The sequence below is a fragment of the Vicia villosa genome, linkage group LG6 (assembly GCF_029867415.1).
Source record: "Vicia villosa cultivar HV-30 ecotype Madison, WI linkage group LG6, Vvil1.0, whole genome shotgun sequence".
NCBI classification, from domain to species: domain Eukaryota; kingdom Viridiplantae; phylum Streptophyta; class Magnoliopsida; order Fabales; family Fabaceae; genus Vicia; species Vicia villosa.
In genome coordinates, this window is record NC_081185.1 from 111334763 (window position 1) to 111353787 (window position 19025).

A 19025-nucleotide genomic window follows, 5' to 3' on the forward strand; every position below is an offset into this window, starting at 1 on the left:
AATTTTCTCCGCTATTCAAAATTTCTAGGTCCTTTTCTGATTCGGGTGCATCTTTCATGACATTTTTTAGAAATGATTAACACTATTGTATTTGTTTTGGTTACGTTGAAAGAATGGTGATTTTTTTAAATCACGTTGGATAAGTTCAACACTAAAACCGTTGAGTGCGTGAGAAAGAGAAACAATAAAACTAAGAAGACGACAGAAAAATACTATCCTATTTTATGTGAACTTATTGTTGATATATATAGTGTCTTTTTGATAATGTAAATTATTAGAAGAAAAAAAAAGTATTATTGGTAATTAATGTTTCGTTTTTATGAAAAGCGCATAATATATGTACTATTATCTTTTAATTAAAAATTGATTCAATTTTTGTTATGATTATGATTTTATGTCCATAAAATTGATTCAATTTTCGTTTTTGGAAAAAACTAAGTTTTTTTCCAAAAATATAGTAAAATCGAGTTTTTTGAAAATACAGTAAAATCGAGTTTCTCCAAAAATACAGTAAAATAGAATTTTTCCAAAAATACAATAAAATAGAATTTTTCCAAAAATACAGTAAAATCGAGTTTTTTGAAAATACAGTAAAATTGTGTTTCTCCAAAATTAAAGTAAAATCGAGATTTGTGAAAATACAGTAAAATTGAGTTTTTCTAAAAATACAGTAAAATTATGTTTTTTGAAAATACAGTAAGTTCGAGGTTTGTGAAAATACAGTAAAATCAAGTTTTTTTTTAAAAATACAGTAAAATCGAGGTTTTTTCAAAAATACAATAAAATAGAGTTTTTTGAAAATACAGTAAAATCGAGTTTCTCCCAAAATACAGTAAAATCGAGTTTTTCCATAAATACAGTGAAATCAAGTTTTTTTGAAAATACAGTAAAATCGAGTTTCTTCTAAAATACAGTAAAATCGTGGTTTGTGAAATATAGTAAAATCGAGTTTCTTTGAAAATACAGTAAAATCGGGTTTTATGAAAATACAGTAAAATCGATTTTTTTTCAAAAATACAGTAAAATTGAGTTTTTTAATTTTTTCGTAAAAAATCGACTTTTTTATTTTTCGTAAAAAGTCGACTTTTTTAATTTTCGAAATAAACTATTTATTTTTATTTTAAATTTTTTTAAATGTTAATTTAAGTTTTTTATTTTTGAAAAAGAAATTCAATTTAGAAACTAATATAACAAACGGTTCGGTTCGGAGTTAATTAGATATTGGTTAATTGCTTAATGGTTCGGTTCTTGAACCATTAATAAAATATAAGTTTGGTTCACTAACCAATACCAATGATTTGGTTATTTTAACTTCAGTTCGATTTGGTTCAACAGTTTGGTTCGGTTCGGCGATTCTTTTGAACAGCCCTATTTGTGGTATGAATTATTATTTAATATCTATATAATTTTTATTGAAAAAATAAATTAATAATGAAGTGATATTACTGACATAAAAACTATAGAAATTCTTAGATAAAAACTTAAGGATCATGAAAAATTCTCAGATAAAAACTAACATATAAAACACGCGATCATCTAAAAGTTCATCCATATAAGTACATATTTTATTAATAATTATAATAAAATAATATTTATTAGACATTTCTTGTGATATATTATGATTATAGTTGGATACAAATCATAAACAAATACAACATGGATATTCGTTTACTCCTTAGAACAATCGGTAGGCTTAAATGACAGCTTCTTTGCTTCAAGATCATAACCAACCAACAAATTCTGTTGCACCAAGTTTCCAAAGATGGCAAGATCTTGAGCTGGTGTAAACGCAAAGCAAGCAATGTTATCAGAAATTTGAACAAAAGTACTAACAGGTTGCAACACGACATCCGCGCCTTGGAAGTTCGCGGTGATTACAGGAAACTCGGGTTCTTCCGATGTGATAGTATAGCAGAGGTCAAATAAATTGTTAGGATCATCAACACGCTCGAGATTCACTACTTTTGCGACTTCTGCCTCCAAGTTAGAGTAAATTTCGGACGGTAAAAGCGTCAATGTTGTACCAGAATCAATGATGATGTTACCCTCACCACCTTCACCAACAGCATTAGTTGATGATGTGAATTCTACTCTTTTGGTTCCGACGGAAAATGACTCTAATGTTAGAAAGTAGAAAATCTCATCGTTCTTAGTAATAATAGGAGTTGAAACAACGCCAGCACCAGAAACAATTGCAGCATCTCCAAAATTGAGTTTGCTAGTAGCGCTTGAAGAGCCTCCTGATGCGAACGTTGATGGTGGTAAACAATAAGAGAATTTACCACCAATTGTGGATCCTAGTTGTGTTATTAAAGACGCGGGTCCACCGGCGAGGCCAACAATACCAGAGCTTCGACCGTTAAAAGACACGGTGTTGTCCGTTCCGCATCCTATCAAGGTTTTGGGAAATGAAACGGAAGCACCAGTGGTGGATTCAAGTGTAACAGTATCAACACTAAGGTCTCCTTCGGATTTTGATCCATCGCCATAAGTAATAGTATACTCACAATTGTTTTTGCCGCCACAACTTGAACTTCTCACGGATTGACATGTGTCGGACGAACAAGGAACGTTTTTGTAAGTAGATGATTGTGCTGGCTTAAATATAGGAGTAGTTTGGTTGAAACATGTTTCACAAGGCTCGCATTGAAGCCAAACAATGTCACTACCGGTATCAGGTATACCGAATTGCTTAAATGGTGGAGTACCAACTGAATATGTCATGAGATATGCACCGCCATCGGGGAGTATGGTTGATTGGGGTGCATCTCCCACGGCATTTTTGTAGAAATGATTGGCACGATTGATTGAATGACGTGCGGCATTGATAATACTTTGGTATTTGTTTTGGTTAGGTTGAAAGAATGGTGATTTTTCTGAATCACGGTGGATGAGTTCAACACTAAAACCATTGAGTGCGTGAGAAAGAGAAACAATAAAACTAAGAAGACAAAAGAAAAATACTATTTTATGTGAACTCATTGTTGATATATGGTTTTGATATGAATGTTTTGATGCAACTATTATGTTTTTAGTGCCTTTTTATAGAGTGTACGATTAATGTACATGGACACATAAATAAAAATACATAAATAGAAAATGGAAAGATATGGTAACAAAAGTTGTGATTATTCAACCCTCTTTCATAAAGGATTAAATAAAAACGGTAAGGTGATTAAATAAAAACTGTAAGGATTAAATAAATGAGTAAACAACAAATATTTTACTATTATTATTATTGTTACCATATATTCATAATTAAAAATTAGGTAAATGATCTTATTATAGGATATCATGTCTAAATACATAAAAACAAGATAAGTGATGAAATTTTAAAACGTGTATGTGAATATAAGTCTAATAGGTTGAACATGCACATAGTAAACATGTTTTTATACGATGGTTCAAATTTCAGAATATCTTTTTCTTAGCTTAAATATCATTTTTTTCTATGAATGTTATTTACCAGTGGATATCCATTCCTTAAACTTCTTTATTTTTATGATATTTTTCTATGAATGTAATTTACTCGCGGATATCCATTCCTTAAATTTCTTTATTTTAAAGATATTTTAATAGTTATTATATACGATGGACAACATATAGGTTTGAAATATTTAATTAAGACAATAATTTTTAGTATGATGAAATTTGTTGGCATGCAATTGAGATTTCTTATATTTATAACATAAAGGAACATTGCATAGGATAAGGGCAATTAATACACTTTTTTTTTTAATATAAATTATCATATTAATTATTTTTCTTTTGAAAAAATATTATTTTAATTTTCTCTCTCCCGCATAATTAATGGATCAACATGAATAGTAATTAATATGATAATTTATACTCCCTCCGTCCCAAATTATAAGAGAAATTCACTTTTTAGATTCATTGAATAATTAATGTATTTGGTCAATATATAGACCAAATACATTAATTATTCAATGAATCAAAAAAGTGATTTTCTCTTATAATTTGGGACAGAGGGAGTATTTAAAAAAGTGATGTATTAATTGTCCCTTATCTCTATTAATATTTTAAAGAGATATACCACGACTCACTTAGCAAAAAACTTGAACATCACCGGTTAAAATAAAATATATGGGAGAGTGAGCGTAAAAGAGATCCAAAACTACTTCATCAGAAGGTCATAATTTATTCGTATGCATTCGTGCTGGGTTGGTCTTCGTACCAACCAGCATTTTTTATTTTAAAAATCTATCGACTTTAATAAATTCTTATATGAATTAGGTCAGTTTGTTTTAGCTTTAAAAAAAAAAAAAATTCTTTGTACTTTCGAAAATAATTTATAAAACTGTTTTTAAAATATTACAGATTTTTTATATGATCATTTTTAATTAAAAGACTACTTTTGACATCCTATAACATAAATATACATCAACCTTCAGTTAATCAACTTAGATAAAATTCTATGTCGTTTCTAGGTTTTTAGCCCCGAAATCATCATAGATAACAACGTATATATGCGTTTCACGCACAACTAATGAGAAAGGTTGTAAATCGTGAGAATAACATGCCACAAAGTATGGTTAGTGCTCATTCCATCTATGTGAATTCCAAGTCTGAGGTCTCTTGGCTCATGGCCAACATCCAAAAACAACAAATTAATTTTCTTCCATTGCAAAGAATCAGTTGCATGACATATTTTTCCATCACATTTTCTTTCATCTGCATGCCATCTAATATTCTTTGCGTCATTTGCATTAGCAAACAATATCTTAAACCTTGGAATCATTGCAGGTACCATAGCACTTTGGCAGAAGGACGTTTCTTGCTAACTGTCGCTACGCAAAAAAAATACTCGAATGCATCGCACACTTGGAAGTATAAACAATGAAGTCGCCATCGAACATTATTTATTCCAAAAGGTACGGGAAAATATCGATAAAACCCAAAATCAAATGAGAAATGGATAGGATGGTCTTCACAAATAAATTAGGATTCGGAAGTCGATTATACAAGGGGAAGGTATTAGCACATCCCACACATTCATCGTACTTGATGGTACCCATTTATTTAGTTTTGTGATCGATGTTAGCTTGATGTCTACTTGTTTATAATTATTATGCGAGAAAAAAAGAAAGAAAAGAAATTTTTTTTCGTTTTTTATTAATGTGCTTGCCAAGACTTCGCGTATTGTGCCTACATATTCTCCAAGTGCTATGGAAAAGTCAGAGCTAACGTATTTCTCGGCGAAGAACTAAAATTTTTGTTGGTTGATTGATTTTATTTATAAAAAAGGAGCTTAATTGTATGTGGAAATAAGACTCGCTAAATGATTCACATGTGAGCAATGGAAGAAAAAATAGACTTGCACGTGGGCAAGGTTTGATGAGTTTGGATTGTTTTTATCTTTCGTGAAAGAAGTCATGAAAGGTGGTTGATTAAATTTAAAAAGACTTGGCATTTGACCAAGGTTTTATTGCTTTTGAATTTTGTTATGAAAGATGATTTATTTTATGAAAGTGGTGAATGAAGGAGGTTGATGGCAATGCGAAAGCAATCGACTTATGGGTATTGAAAATGTATCAACATTGAATTGAGAATTTATTTTTGATGAAAACTGAAATTCTAGTATGTAAATATCAGATGTTCTAAGAGATGTTAGGACACTGATATCTGATCAAAACACAACAACAGTATAAACACGGTTAAAAATACTGAAAGTAAAAGAACGCACAGAGTTGTTAACCCAGTTCGGTGTACAACAACACCTACTCTAGGGACTACCAAGCCCAAAGAGAAATCCGCTAAATAATATCATTTTGTAGACCTTCAGCAAACTATCTCTAGTTTACAATCTACTCACCTAATTCTTACTCGTGCTTAACTTCTACCTAAAATTCACCTAGGTATGAGACCCTTCTCATTTCCCTTTCAATCACACCAGTGATGAAACAATAATATTTTGAATGTTTCAAAACTACACTTCAAAGACACATAATCACTCAATGCTTAAAAAGCTTAAGACTGATTAACAGAACTTACAACTCAATAAAGGGAGTCCTTCTCTTATCCCAAAATGATATTAGAGAGGCTCACAATTAACATGAACACCCAAACCCTAAAAGTTCACTTAGCAACAATATACGTTCCACCCTAAATTAGGTTTATGACTTTCTATTTATAAACAATGTCTGGACTGGATTTGGACTTAAAAAACGCAGCAAGGGAGTTGCTAAAAGTTTGCAGAATCTTCTGCATAAAAGTAGGTTGAATCTTCGTGTTGGGATATCTTGTTCAACATGTTGCTTCCAAGTTAGCTTGACCATAATTATCGCCAATCATAATTATAGAGAATTAACAATGAAGACTAATTTTTTTAAGGTTTTTTCAATTCCATTAAGTCACACTACCAACTATACATGCAAGATAGTAACAAAGATAATAATAGAAGCAACTAAAAATGACAAGAGACTTTTGAATTTTTTATAAAAGAGGGAAAATATGCCATTTGTACTTCTCAAATTTAGGGGCTTTGAACTTTGCAGGAAGAGTCAAGTTAGAGACCAAGTACAAATTCATGGTGTCAAAGCCATAGGTGAACCTTTTGACAAGTATGCCCCTTGTACTTCTCAAATTCAGGGAATATCCCTAAACGAGATTCAAGCAATTCAAAGCAAGTTTCGTTGAAACGGGAGTGATTTCAAAAGGCCCATTCATTGGGTGAGTTGGGATACTGTGTGTAAAGCCCGTGAAGAAGGTGGTTTAGGTGTTAAGAATATGGAGGTGATGAATGTTGTGTTACTTAGTAAATGGAAGTGGAGGATATTAGTGGATGAAGAGGCGGTGTGGCGTGGTATTCTTACTTCTAGATACGGCAACGTGAAGTCGAAGGTTCTTATTGGCGATATATCCATAGTTGAGAAAAGTGATTCTATATGGTGGAGGGATATTCTTTTGTCCGATAATTATGTTTTTTTATTGAATCATAATTTTTCAGGGGAGGTGTCGTGCAAGTTTGGGAATGGTGTTGACGTACCGTTTTGGTACTGTAGTTGGGCCGGAAACTAGCCGCTGATGTTGGCGTTTCTTGAGTTGTTTGCTATGTTGTGCAATGATGTTGTTATGGTAGCAAAAGCTGGTGTTTTTACTGATGCTGGCTGAGTTTCATGATTCTATCCAACACATCGTTTCTTCGGAGAATGCTATGGATGTTTTTGGGTGGAGCATCAACTTGGACGGCATTTTCATCGTTAAATCTTATTACGATAGGTTCAAAGAAACTTGCTTTTAATGCACGGTATCCCAACTCAGTGCATGTTTTATTGAAAAACGTGTATTTAATGCATTGAAAATTGAATTGATTAATTTATTTAGAATATATTTTCTTTATATGAAAACCTTAAAGAGTGCTCCAAGGGCACTCGTTAACATGACCCATATTTTAATAGTTATTGTGTATAATTGCCACCTTATATAACGGTTTGAAATATTTAAGTAAGACAATAACTTTATTTCTTTTAGTATGATAAAATTTGTTGGCATGAGATTTCTCAAATTTATAAAAGTCTATTAATATTTAAATTTTGAAGTCTATCAATTTTAATGAATTATTGAGATGAATGAATTTTGAGAGACTTTATAATAAAAACTATACATATTAACAATTCCAGTCAAATTTGTTGGACTTTTAAAAAAAATTCTATTATCATGATTCATAATATATATATATATATATATATATATATATATATATATATATATATATATATATATATATATATATATATATATATATATATATATATATATATATATATATATCTTTTGTTGTCTACGTGACAGTCCACATGTATTTTCTTTTAATTTTTTATTATTTTTTAAATCCACGTGAATTTCCTTTTTTTTTTTTTAAAAATTTTGAAAAAAAACTTTTTTTTTAATATAATTTTGGGGTTAAATTAAAATTTGCTGACATTACATGGAAGTAAAATATGCTAACAGTAATAAAATTATAAAAAAAAATTCACGTAGATTTAAGAATAATTAAAAATTAAATTAAAATGCAAGAGAAAAATTTTGCTGCAATGTGGCAGTCAGGAATCCTTGAAGGAATCTGGAAATTGAGAAATTTAAAAAAAAAACTTACTAGATACTAAAATCTAAACTCACTAATATTATTCACTTATTTCTTTAAACAGTGTGTTTAAAAAATTATAATTATAGGCATTCTCTTAAAATCACAATTCAAGTTTATTTTAAACACATACTATTTATAATAATACCAAAATTAATTATTATAGAGATAAATTTAATGTTACTCAAATAAGAAAATTATCTACTAATCATAAACTTACATCTCATTAAAATTGATTTAAAGTTCTCTCAGTCAAAAAAAAAAGTAAAAGAAGAAAAATTAACATAAATTAAATTAATAAAAACAACTATGTAGTTTAGTATGAAAGAAAATGAAAGTAAAAGATGGAAAAAATAAATCTATCATTATGTAAAGGAAACTACAATCATCAATTGGGCTGGAAATTGGAAATAGGCTAGGTTAGGCTTTAGAAGGTCTGAGTCTCTAGCCTACGATAAATTTACAAGTTCTGAGTTTGATCTATGACCTACTAAAAGTTCTTTTTTTTTCGGTTTAGTCTGACCTTTTTAAAAATTTGGCATGACCTAAAAGTCTATTTAAAAGCATGTTTCTCAATAAGATTTTCAATTAATCCCTATTACTTAAAAGGGTCTTGCTAATCAATGTCCTCAGGGCAATGGTTAATCATTCATAAAAAAGAAAATATTTTATAGAAATTTTAATATTTCAATTTCCAAGACATTAAATACGCAGATTACCAAGATAGATTTACTATTTTAAAGTCTTAATCATTGCCCTGAGGACACTGATTAGCATTTCCCTACTTAAAAAGCTTTTTAGGTCGGCCTATATATGCATGAATAAGTCAACCTATTTAGCAATATATATATATATATATATATATATATATATATATATATATATATATATATATATATATATATATATATATATATATATATATATATATATATATATATATATATATATATATATATATATAGGGGACGACTCAAGTGAGAACATTTGGTTATTATGAGAAATGAGAACAATGAATCACGACTATTAAATTTGATTTTAATGGACTGGATTGGTTTCTCTTTCTAAGATCCAGTCCATTAACTATTAAGGATCTTAGAAAGAGAAATCAATCCAGTCCATTAAAATCAAATTTAATGGTCGTGATTCATTGTTCTCATTTCTTATAATAACCAAGTGTTCTCACTTGAGTCGTCCCCTATATATATATATATATATATATATATATATATATATATATATATATATATATATATATATATATATATATATATATATATATATATATATATATATATTAGCTATTATTAATATTTATATAGGATTCTACAAACCGTATGAATGAAAGGCATGAAATTATATTCTTGTAGATTTTATCTCAAAAATTACTAAGAGCTACTCATGAAATACATGAACAAAATGATAAAAATTGATTTTTGTTGAAATTCACAAATTATACAAAAATTAAATTTCTATATTGACCTAAAAAGATTAGTATCTGTAAACACTTATGGCAATGCAATTAGAAAGCCATATTTAGCAATAGTAATTTGAAATCAACGGTTCAAACTGTTGCATGGCTTATTATACTCACAAATTTTCTAACAACCTTAAAAACATTCTATTTCATAAGGGGACCACCATGATTCATGGAACTTTTGAAGATAATAATGATACTATATATAAAGTTCAACAACGTTGCTTCATCTTCCTCCGGTTCTCTGTTTTTTTCTCTGTTTCTGCTTTGCATTGCGTCTCTGTCTTCTAACACCAATAGCAATGGCAGAGACGCAAGTGAAAGCAGAAACATCTGTTACATTCTCAGATCCGGTTGTAGTTGAGCCACCATCAAACGATAACGTGCCCAATAAGGCTTCTGAAACGGCTAAGGCTGTCGAGGAATCTAAAGCTGTTGCGGTTGTAGATGAGCCTGAGAGTGAGTTTCATTTGCATGTTCATGTTTTGTTATCGGTTTTTCAATATTATGGAATATTGTCAAAATATGGTTTTAATTGGTTATGCAGAAACACCAGAGACACCAGTTCCTGCAAACAAATTAAGCTCGAAAGGAGGATCTCTAAATAGAGGTTAGTGCTGTTGACTCGTTCGGTATATAAATTTATGTGTATATTTAGATTCACGGTGAAGGTGAAATTGACAGAATCACGATATACTAAAAACTCTACTCTAGAGTTTCAAAAAAACTCGCGATTTTAATGCAATTTTGTCAAATTCATCGATTGATTCATAACGAATTTATTTATGTACATTTTTGCTATATACAGATATTGCTTTAGCTGAACTTTCCAAAGGGAAAAAGTTATCCTATGTGAAAGCATGGGAAGAGAGTGAAAAAACCAAAGCAGATAACAAGTAAGAATGTTTGAAGTGTTTTTGCATTATCAAGCCACATTGCAAAAACAATTCTCTTTAGTTTGATGGCATTATTCTATGACACAATAATCGTTATATGTTCGTTCGCAGAGCTGAAAAACACATCTCTTCCATTGCTTCTTGGGAAACCAGCAAAAAGGCCGCTCTTGAAGCCGAGCTCAAAAAAATCGAGGTAATGTTTACCTGATTATCAATACTATAATGGCGAAATTGATCACGTGATCTAGGGTAACTCATAACTAACAAATTGTTACATGAGCAGGAAAAACTAGAGAAAAAGAAAGCACACTATGGGGAAATAATGAAAAACAAGATAGCAGTGATTCACAAGGAAGCAGAAGAGAAAAGAGCAGTAATAGAAGCCAAACGAGGCGAGGAAATTCTTAAGGTAGAGGAAATGGCTGCAAAATACCGTGCAACCGGAACCACTCCAAAGAAAACCGTTGGCTGCTTTTGAATATTTTTCTTCTTCCAAAATAATTTTCTAGTTGCACTTTTTGTCTATATAGTTCTTTGACCTCAATATGTTTCTGTGTATAAAAACAGAAGAAAATTGCTCAAAGAATAAGCTAAGTTTGTTAATGCCTTTTGTAGATCATTGACATACATGGAATGTTCGATTATGGTTTTATCTCAATCACACGATTTTTACATCAGATTCGACAACAAATTATATATAGTTAACGTAGTTCAAATATGTGGTTATCGCAACCAAGTACTAATTAGAAAGCAAGTACATGATACTACAAATGACATAGATATACACACAACCAGAAAGAAAGAAAGAAAAAGTAAAATTAGTCGGAAATTTATCGTAAAGTAAACATGAAATATGTCTCTAATTCTGTCAGAAAATTTCGCAACTGAATTAGAACATATGTCATTTTTTACTTCTCTAACTAGTAGTGCAAATACCTAATGGAGTTAATTAAAATAGTTTTCTAAGAAGCTCATATCGTTGTTCATAGGAAAATCGAACAAGAGCTGCAAAGCAGTGTCCGATGAATCTTCCAAGTCATTAGAGCTTGTTGAATCAGATTCAAGAATCACATTTTCAGCGCAAAACTTTTCGTTTTTCCACTCCGGTTCTTCTTTCACACTGCTGCATGCTGTGACAGCAGAAATAGGACTCTGACAGCGGCTCGTTTTGGTATCATGATCGGTGTCTGGTTTTTGAACATTGCGAAATGCATCTCCAACTTCAGAGTTCCATATTCGGAGAAAGTAGTCATGAGAAGAATCAGTTTTTTCAGAGGAATTATGATTGTTGTTGTTGTTGTTGCTGCTGCTGTTGTTGAAGTGTGATGATTCAGTTGAGAGTCTGGCTTCTGCTTCGAGCCTTGCACTCTCCCATTGAGCCATGTGACGTGTCAAAATCGATGCGTGTGACTTGTGATTTGGGTAACTAGTTGACGAGGCTACTGGCTCGTGTGTTTTTGGATCAATCCCCATGCTTTTGAGACGCTTCTTCAAATGCGTGTTCCAAAAGTTCTTTATCTCGTTGTCAGTTCTTCCTGGTAACTGAGATGCAATTGCAGCCCACCTGAAATATTGTCAAATTTGTTGAAAAATCATTAAGAAAATGTAAAAAAATTGAAAAAAAAAGCTTAATAAATGCGTAACTTTTTACCTATTTCCTAGAATGGCATGAAGTTGTATGACTAGTTTTTCTTCCTCAGGAGTAAAGGGTCCGCGTTTAATGTCGGGTCTCAGATAGTTGGTCCACCTAAGCCTGCAACTCTTACCACAACGAAGAAGTCCTGAAAGTAAAACAATAATAATGTTAGTATTAATCTGTATACACATGAAGCCTTTAATTAGAACTTTGAAGAAAAAGTGTCCAAAATAAAGAAGTCATGGTTTAGCAATTGGCTAGCTGATCTAGAGTAATAAAAAATGAAGCAAAAGTTTTGGTTAGGAATATATAATATACCAACATTCTGTTACTCCGAATGGAACCGGATTCAGATCCACTAAGATATGTTTCAAGCATGATTTTAAACTGCGGATGGGGTTGCAGTTGCGGGTGTTGAGATTATGGCCATTGCAGTTACTGCGACGCGTACTGCATCCGTTGCAGAGTGAATGTGGCCTAAATTGGTAAGTGGTGTGTTTTCACCATCAAAAAACCAGCAACTACCATGGATCTTACGAAAAAGAACTACACTTAGGATTTTCATAGAATCACGGTATCATTGCGATTTTTCCGAAGTCGGCGACAATCCAAACATGCACAAAATACATGCAAAAAGGAAAGAAAGAAAAGGGATAAAAACCTGTGATCTTAGGGAGACAACGCCAGCTTCCATGACCACCATTTTTGTTGATATAGTTAGCAAGAATTTCATCCTCTTCAGCAGTCCAAGGTCCTTTCTTCAAACCCTTCTTGTCACAACAAGGTGACCTTCCCATTCTCACTTTCTCTCTTTCAACTCTCAACAAAAGCTAGCACACATTAATAGAGAAAAGGTGAAAACCAAAAAAAGCAGAAAATTCAAAGCATGTTTTCAACACTTGAAGATTCTGAGAGTACAGTGAGATACGAGCTAGTAATAAATAGGGAAGAACATGGATGTTGAAAAAAGTGATCTGAGGTGGCATTATTACTGGATAGGGGCATGCATCAGCGAGTTTCAAGCTGGATTTATTAGCAATAAATGTAAGTTCTGTAGCATTGGTGAAGTTGCATCATCATCATCATTGTGACAAAACTTTTTGCAAATTTTTTGGTTTTCAATTTACACAGAACTAGGATGAGAGAGAGAGATTGCAGTCAAGATGATAGTGATAGCATTTAATGGTTGAGACAGAACAACTATGAATGCATTTATGTTGGATTCTCTTGCAGAAAAGTCAGCGTGAGATTGAAAACCAACACAGACAGTTAAAAGAGGAAGGACATTAGCATTAATGGAGGGTTCAATTATTAATGGCTTGCACAGGGTACCAGCACAGTCACGCACCAGGAATTGAATACTTGAGTAATCTACTTTTAGACACGAGCTTCGTTCATCTGTTAGCACATGTGCAATGGGAGAGGTGATAATGGTCCACCACTTAAGATGAACATCTAGAATGTGATTTGGGTAGTTTGATAGCGAGAATCTGATAGCGTGTGTAGACCTTGAATAGACTCTAATACTATATTCGAAATTAAATTGTAGTTAAAATGAATAGACTCTAATACTATATTCGAAATTGAATTGTAGTTAAAATGTGTTGAGTATGACTTATAGTCATAGAAGCAAGTCGAGCCCTGCAATCAACATATTATTGTACGGCGAACAGATGGTGGTAATCATCCGAGGGATTTCTGTAAATATTCGAACTGGAATGATGCCGGAACGAATTTTGTTTCAAATATTAATTGGTCGTATAGTAATAAACAATATATATAGGTTCTCGATCCATTGTCGTTAGAATAAAAATATTGGAATTGGACTTATCAATCCCGACTAAATAAGACCTCGTAGTACCATTGCTAACATTTGTGTAAGCTAGCTTCTATAGTTAGACGGAAGTAAGTCTAACTATGAGTTCTTTTAAACAAGTGTCTTTTAAACAAGTGTCTTTTAAACTTTGAGATATTTTAGAACACGTTATACAACTCGCAAGTATCTTTCCTTTAAATCATGCATAAATTGGATGCATCAAGTTCAACTAAAACATGGATATTGACAAAAAGGTTCAAATGGGCTAACAAATGTTCGCACACTCACAAGGTCAAATACTTTTGATTAGGTGGTTATGCTCAAAATCAGCAAAACGCCTCGATCTTTTTCTTGCTTTCATACACATTCAATACAAATATGCAATTAAACATAATAAAACCGAGTTACCAAGAAAGTTGGTATCCTGCATATAGTAAACAATGAAAGCAACTTACAAAAAGGATTTTGTCCTAAAGTGATTCAAGAATGAACAAGTATGACAAAAGAGTGAATGACATGAAATTTTGTACAAAAGAAAAGTCTCCTAAGAATGCTATGTTCTAAATCAATAAACGAGTACCTTGCGTGTACCAACTTCAAACAAATATCATTATCATACATCCGCAGGTTGAAACGAATAAAAAATGGACGATGACCAAATGCGACTTCAAGTGATCAAACCAAAATTTGAGTCCAAACAACAACAAAAAGAACTAAAAATATTACTATTAATTACTATACTATAAAGTGTAACACCCCAATTCTACTCTCGGTAATTAATCAAATAATCAGAGTATAATAATTAAAACATAAGAATAGGATGTCACATTTTCTTCGAAACAACAAAACACGCCAAGTTGAACAAGTTGATACATAACACTTGTATTCGGATGAACCAAAGTAACTTGATAAATATCAACTTCGCATTTTAATACACAACGGAAAATATTCATATTCATGTTATCAAAATATTTTGCATCCAGCATAAACAACATGTATCCCATTTATAAGCCAACATGGCAACTTCATTCATCATTACTTAAAATCATCCTTTAGAAATACTTTAACAGTAACTAAGATTCAACTATGAAACAACCAAAATTTCATCACTTCCCAAGTGTTACATATCAGAGCATGACTCGACTCGACGTAAGCAACAAAAGATTAACATCTTTCAAGTCACTCCGAAAGCACACTAATCTTCTTAACTTGCGTGTTACCAACATAGGGGTAACATTCAAACAAAAGGGGTGAGAAATGGATCCATATAAACGAGTGTATGATAAACAATATATTATAAATCGAGTAATTAAAATCACCACTTCACAACATCAACATCACAAATTCATTTCACTTTACATCATTATATTCGACAAGCAATTCAAGTCACATTTCAAGTCACAACACTTCACATCAATTCACACGTATGCCTTATAAAATGTGACATTAACTATGCACATGCATGTGGTACCCAGGGCTTCAACCCCCATCGCTAAATTGTCAATTAGTAGAGGCATCAACAAGGCATAAGCCTTCATCGCAGTTTTCCAATCCAGGCCTTTGCAAAATATGTAAATGCATGTGACTCAATGAATACAACATGACATACTTAACAACAACAAAACTCATCACAAGGCATACGCGTATATCACTATTTTTACCAATAAATAGAGGTAAATTATCAACATCACTTCGTCGCAGGTTTATCATTATAAGCTCTTTCATCTTCGTCATAGCATTATTACAACATCAGCACAATAACATAAATTACATCTCAAAAATCAAAACAACTTTCTATTGGGCTTACTTAACTCACTCTCACACTTTCTATTCACACTCTCAATCTAGGCCCAATTACTAATTCTACTACTTCTATATTATTTTTACCAAATAAAATAAATCACATAATTCAATTAAATCAATTAAATCAATGGTGCACACAATCACGCAATTAATTAATAAATCATATACTTCACCAAAACCACCAATTAATTAACTACTATATCATATAATAATTAATAAAATAAATATATAATCTAATAAATAAAAATTGGGCTGTGCTACACCAGAATCAGAAAAACCAGTCCAACAGTCAGCAGTTATGAACCAGAAAAACCATGTCATGACTGAGGCTAGCATTGCAGAAGCACTAGTTATTAAAGGGGGTTTCGAAATTGCGGAGGAGTTGAACTTGAAGGTGGAGCGTATTCTTGTTCAATCTGACGCCTTAAACGTTGTTGACTGAATCAATTCTATTAGTTTTTCTGCTGTGTTAAGTTCCATAGTGGATGACTGACATTTGCTCCTTAAAAATTTCAAGGAGGTAGCTGTTATTTATCAACACTGTAGTTCACAATCTAGTGGGTGTTGGTAAGAGGTAGAGTGGGTTGCATTCCGCCGAAGGAGACATAATTAGTTGTACCAGATTTTGTTTCTTCAGTTTAATTAAAATAGTTGGATTATCAAAATAAATAAATAAATAAATAAACTTAGCCGGATGGAGTAATGTTTTTCTTTGAATAATTCTTTTATAAAACAATTACATGTGACTAGTATGAAAGTATCTGAAATGGACAAGGCAGTATAGTCATAGAAATGCTTCATTGACCTTAAAATCAATCCTATATTGTGGTAGTTGTCATCTTAGCCTAACACGGCAGGATAGAAATCATTGCCTTGACCCAAAAACTAACCTCCACCCTCTTCTTCTTTATTCCTGTTTATTTTACAAACACTAAGTTTCCTATATATACCCTACTAAAACCTCCATCTTAGCATCAAAAACTAAGAGGAGAAACATAAAGTTGTATAAACAAAATGAAGAGCTTTTTTCCCAAAGTTTCTTTTCTTTTATTGTTTACTCTTATTTTAACAAGTTGCATATTTTCTCAAGCTCAAAAGTGTCGTCCAAATGGTAGAATCAGGGGAAAGAAAGCTCCATCAGGACAATGCAACAAAGAGAATGACTCTGATTGTTGTGTCCGAGGAAAAATGTACACAACTTATGAGTGTTCACCGTCAGTTACTACTCATACTAAAGCTTATCTCACACTTAATAGCTTTGAGAAAGGTGGAGATGGAGGCGGACCTTCGGCGTGTGATAATCAATATCATTCGGATGACACTCCAGTTGTTGCACTTTCTACTGGGTGGTTCAATGACAAGAGCAGGTGTCTGAATAAGATTACAATAAGTGCTAATGGAAAAAGTGTGGTGGCCATGGTTGTTGATGAGTGTGACTCCACAATGGGATGTGATGAAGAACATGATTACCAACCTCCTTGCCCAAACAACATTGTTGATGCGTCCAAGGCTGTGTGGGAAGGCTTAGGTGTGCCTAAAGATCAATGGGGTGGCCTTGACATTACTTGGTCAGATGCTTGATTGTAGAAGATGAAAGATATGTTTGTGTTTTCGTGCTGTAATACTTATGTGATATTGTGTACTTGAATTCGTCATCTTATGAGTATATTGTGTATATGTTGTTACAAGAACTCTGTTATGTTATAAATTAAGAAAGTTTTTTTCATGCATCATGGTTTTAAAATTTGAACTGCATTATCACCTTATGAACTGCTACAAGACTCTAACGTAGAATTTCTTCTTTTCCTTTTCTGAGTAAGATATATAGTTAAAACTTTAGAAAAGGGACTATAGGAAAAAACAGAAGTGATGCTATTGAGGTAATAAAACTTGAGAAGCATTTTATAAGTTACTTGTGTATATCCATTCAAAATTACAACTTTTATTGTTTGCAGTCAATCACTTCAGCTTATTGGCCTTAAAATTATAAAAACGAAATATGCTGTACACGGTGTAGTTCAATTTAAATTAACGTAATTCAGAAAACCATATATGTATATCATATTAGCACAAAACCTAATCTACAAAACTAAACCAAGAGATTGCATCGTGACAATGATCAATAACATTTGATTCTACAAAATATTTACAAAAAATCAACCTCATAAAAGGTACACCATGGTCACTATTATATACCAGCTTTGAGCCAATGCGTAGTCTAGAATATTGATGTAGTAATGAACACAACACAGTGGAACGCATAATAAATTTGTTGAACCAAAATATAACTTGATATATCTTTTGCTTTGTTTAGTTTGTTACTCTTATTTTAACAATTTGTGTCTACTCAGAAGCTCAGAATTTCCACCCAAGTGGTAGAATTGAACGAAAGAATGCTCCTTCAGGACAATGTAATCAAGAGAATGATTCTGATTGTTGTATGCAAAAAAATATATACACAACTTATCAATGTTCTCGACCAGAATGTATTTACACAAAGGCGCATCTCACTCTTAATACAAAGGCGTATCTCACTCTTAATAGTTTCATTCTGGTGACACTCTGGTAGTTGCACTTTCCACTGGATGGTTCAACCACATGAGCCGGTGCCTCAAAAATGTTACCACCGGTGCTAATGGAAAAAGTGATGTGGTCATGGTGGTTGATGAATGCGACAGTTGCACTTTCCACTGGATGGTTCAACCACATGAGCCGGTGCCTCAAAAATGTTACCACCGGTGCTAATGGAAAAAGTGCTGTGGTCATGGTGGTTGATGAGTGCGACTCTATAATGGGATGTGATGAAGAACATGATTGCCAACATCCTTGTCAAACAACATTCTTGATGCTTCTAAGGCTGTGTGGGAAGCCTTAGGTGTTCCTAAAGATCATCATCCTAATGTTTAATTTAGTTATATTCTGCACTTCTATTCCTCATCTTATTTATATCATATACTTGTGATCATTTTTTATTAAAGAAAATACAGTACATACTTCTATTTATAAAGCATCCTAAAACTAAACGCATGATTTCATAATATAACTCTAAATATTCTCCAACTAAACTTGGTTAGCAGAATAAGCTCTACAGAAAAAATGAATGCAATACAAAAACAAATATAATATTTAGAGAATTGATTCTTGAGTCTAGTTCTTAATGCTTTCTAAAAATTTGTTACTGAAGAATTGATCTAGGTTACCTTCTATATTGGGAAATGGGTAGTAAGAACCAGAATCAAAATTGATGTTAATATTTCAAAATCTACTATAGGAGTATAGTGTATTAACAAGTG

At 32.0% G+C, this 19025-nt stretch overlaps 4 protein-coding genes and 1 pseudogene across 4 annotated transcripts; 3 read left to right on the forward strand and 2 right to left on the reverse strand.

The window, feature by feature from the left end:
- Positions 1-1668: 1668 nt before the first annotated feature.
- Positions 1669-2982, reverse strand: LOC131614342 (aspartic proteinase CDR1-like). Its single transcript, XM_058885942.1, has one exon. The coding sequence runs from the start codon at positions 2980-2982 to the stop codon at positions 1669-1671; it is 1314 nt and encodes a 437-aa protein (XP_058741925.1).
- Positions 2983-9815: 6833 nt separating this feature from the next.
- Positions 9816-11135, forward strand: LOC131612096 (remorin-like). The gene is made up of 5 exons (XM_058883908.1): positions 9816-10040; positions 10129-10191; positions 10390-10477; positions 10589-10670; positions 10761-11135. The coding sequence occupies exons 1-5, from the start codon at positions 9884-9886 to the stop codon at positions 10953-10955; spliced, it is 585 nt and encodes a 194-aa protein (XP_058739891.1). The 5' UTR covers positions 9816-9883; the 3' UTR covers positions 10956-11135.
- A 140-nt stretch (positions 11136-11275) lies between these two features.
- LOC131612097 (transcription factor MYB17-like) lies at positions 11276-13346 on the reverse strand. Its single transcript, XM_058883909.1, has 3 exons — positions 12775-13346; positions 12129-12258; positions 11276-12041 (listed from the first exon to the last, which is right to left on the reverse strand). Exons 1-3 carry the CDS (start codon positions 12908-12910, stop codon positions 11423-11425), a joined length of 885 nt encoding a protein of 294 aa, XP_058739892.1. The 5' UTR covers positions 12911-13346; the 3' UTR covers positions 11276-11422.
- Positions 13347-16663: 3317 nt separating this feature from the next.
- On the forward strand, positions 16664-17451 carry LOC131609601 (kiwellin-1-like). The gene has a single exon (XM_058881346.1). The coding sequence runs from the start codon at positions 16747-16749 to the stop codon at positions 17311-17313; it is 567 nt and encodes a 188-aa protein (XP_058737329.1). The 5' UTR covers positions 16664-16746; the 3' UTR covers positions 17314-17451.
- A 150-nt stretch (positions 17452-17601) lies between these two features.
- LOC131614343 (kiwellin-1-like) lies at positions 17602-18639 on the forward strand (annotated as a pseudogene).
- The last annotated feature ends 386 nt before the right edge of the window (positions 18640-19025 follow it).

Coding starts and splice junctions, on each gene's coding strand:
- LOC131614342 (XM_058885942.1), bottom strand. CDS start 2,982: ATGAGTTCACATAAAATAGTATTTTTCTTTTGTCTTCTTAGTTTTATT.
- LOC131612096 (XM_058883908.1), top strand. CDS start 9,884: ATGGCAGAGACGCAAGTGAAAGCAGAAACATCTGTTACATTCTCAGAT. Junction 10,192..10,389: donor AGGAGGATCTCTAAATAGAG/GTTAGTGCTGTT, acceptor TGCTATATACAG/ATATTGCTTTAGCTGAACTT. Junction 10,478..10,588: donor AAAACCAAAGCAGATAACAA/GTAAGAATGTTT, acceptor GTTCGTTCGCAG/AGCTGAAAAACACATCTCTT.
- LOC131612097 (XM_058883909.1), bottom strand. CDS start 12,910: ATGGGAAGGTCACCTTGTTGTGACAAGAAGGGTTTGAAGAAAGGACCT. Junction 12,259..12,774: donor TTGTCTCCCTAAGATCACAG/GTTTTTATCCCT, acceptor TTTTACTTTCAG/GACTTCTTCGTTGTGGTAAG. Junction 12,042..12,128: donor CATGCCATTCTAGGAAATAG/GTAAAAAGTTAC, acceptor ACAATATTTCAG/GTGGGCTGCAATTGCATCTC.
- LOC131609601 (XM_058881346.1), top strand. CDS start 16,747: ATGAAGAGCTTTTTTCCCAAAGTTTCTTTTCTTTTATTGTTTACTCTT.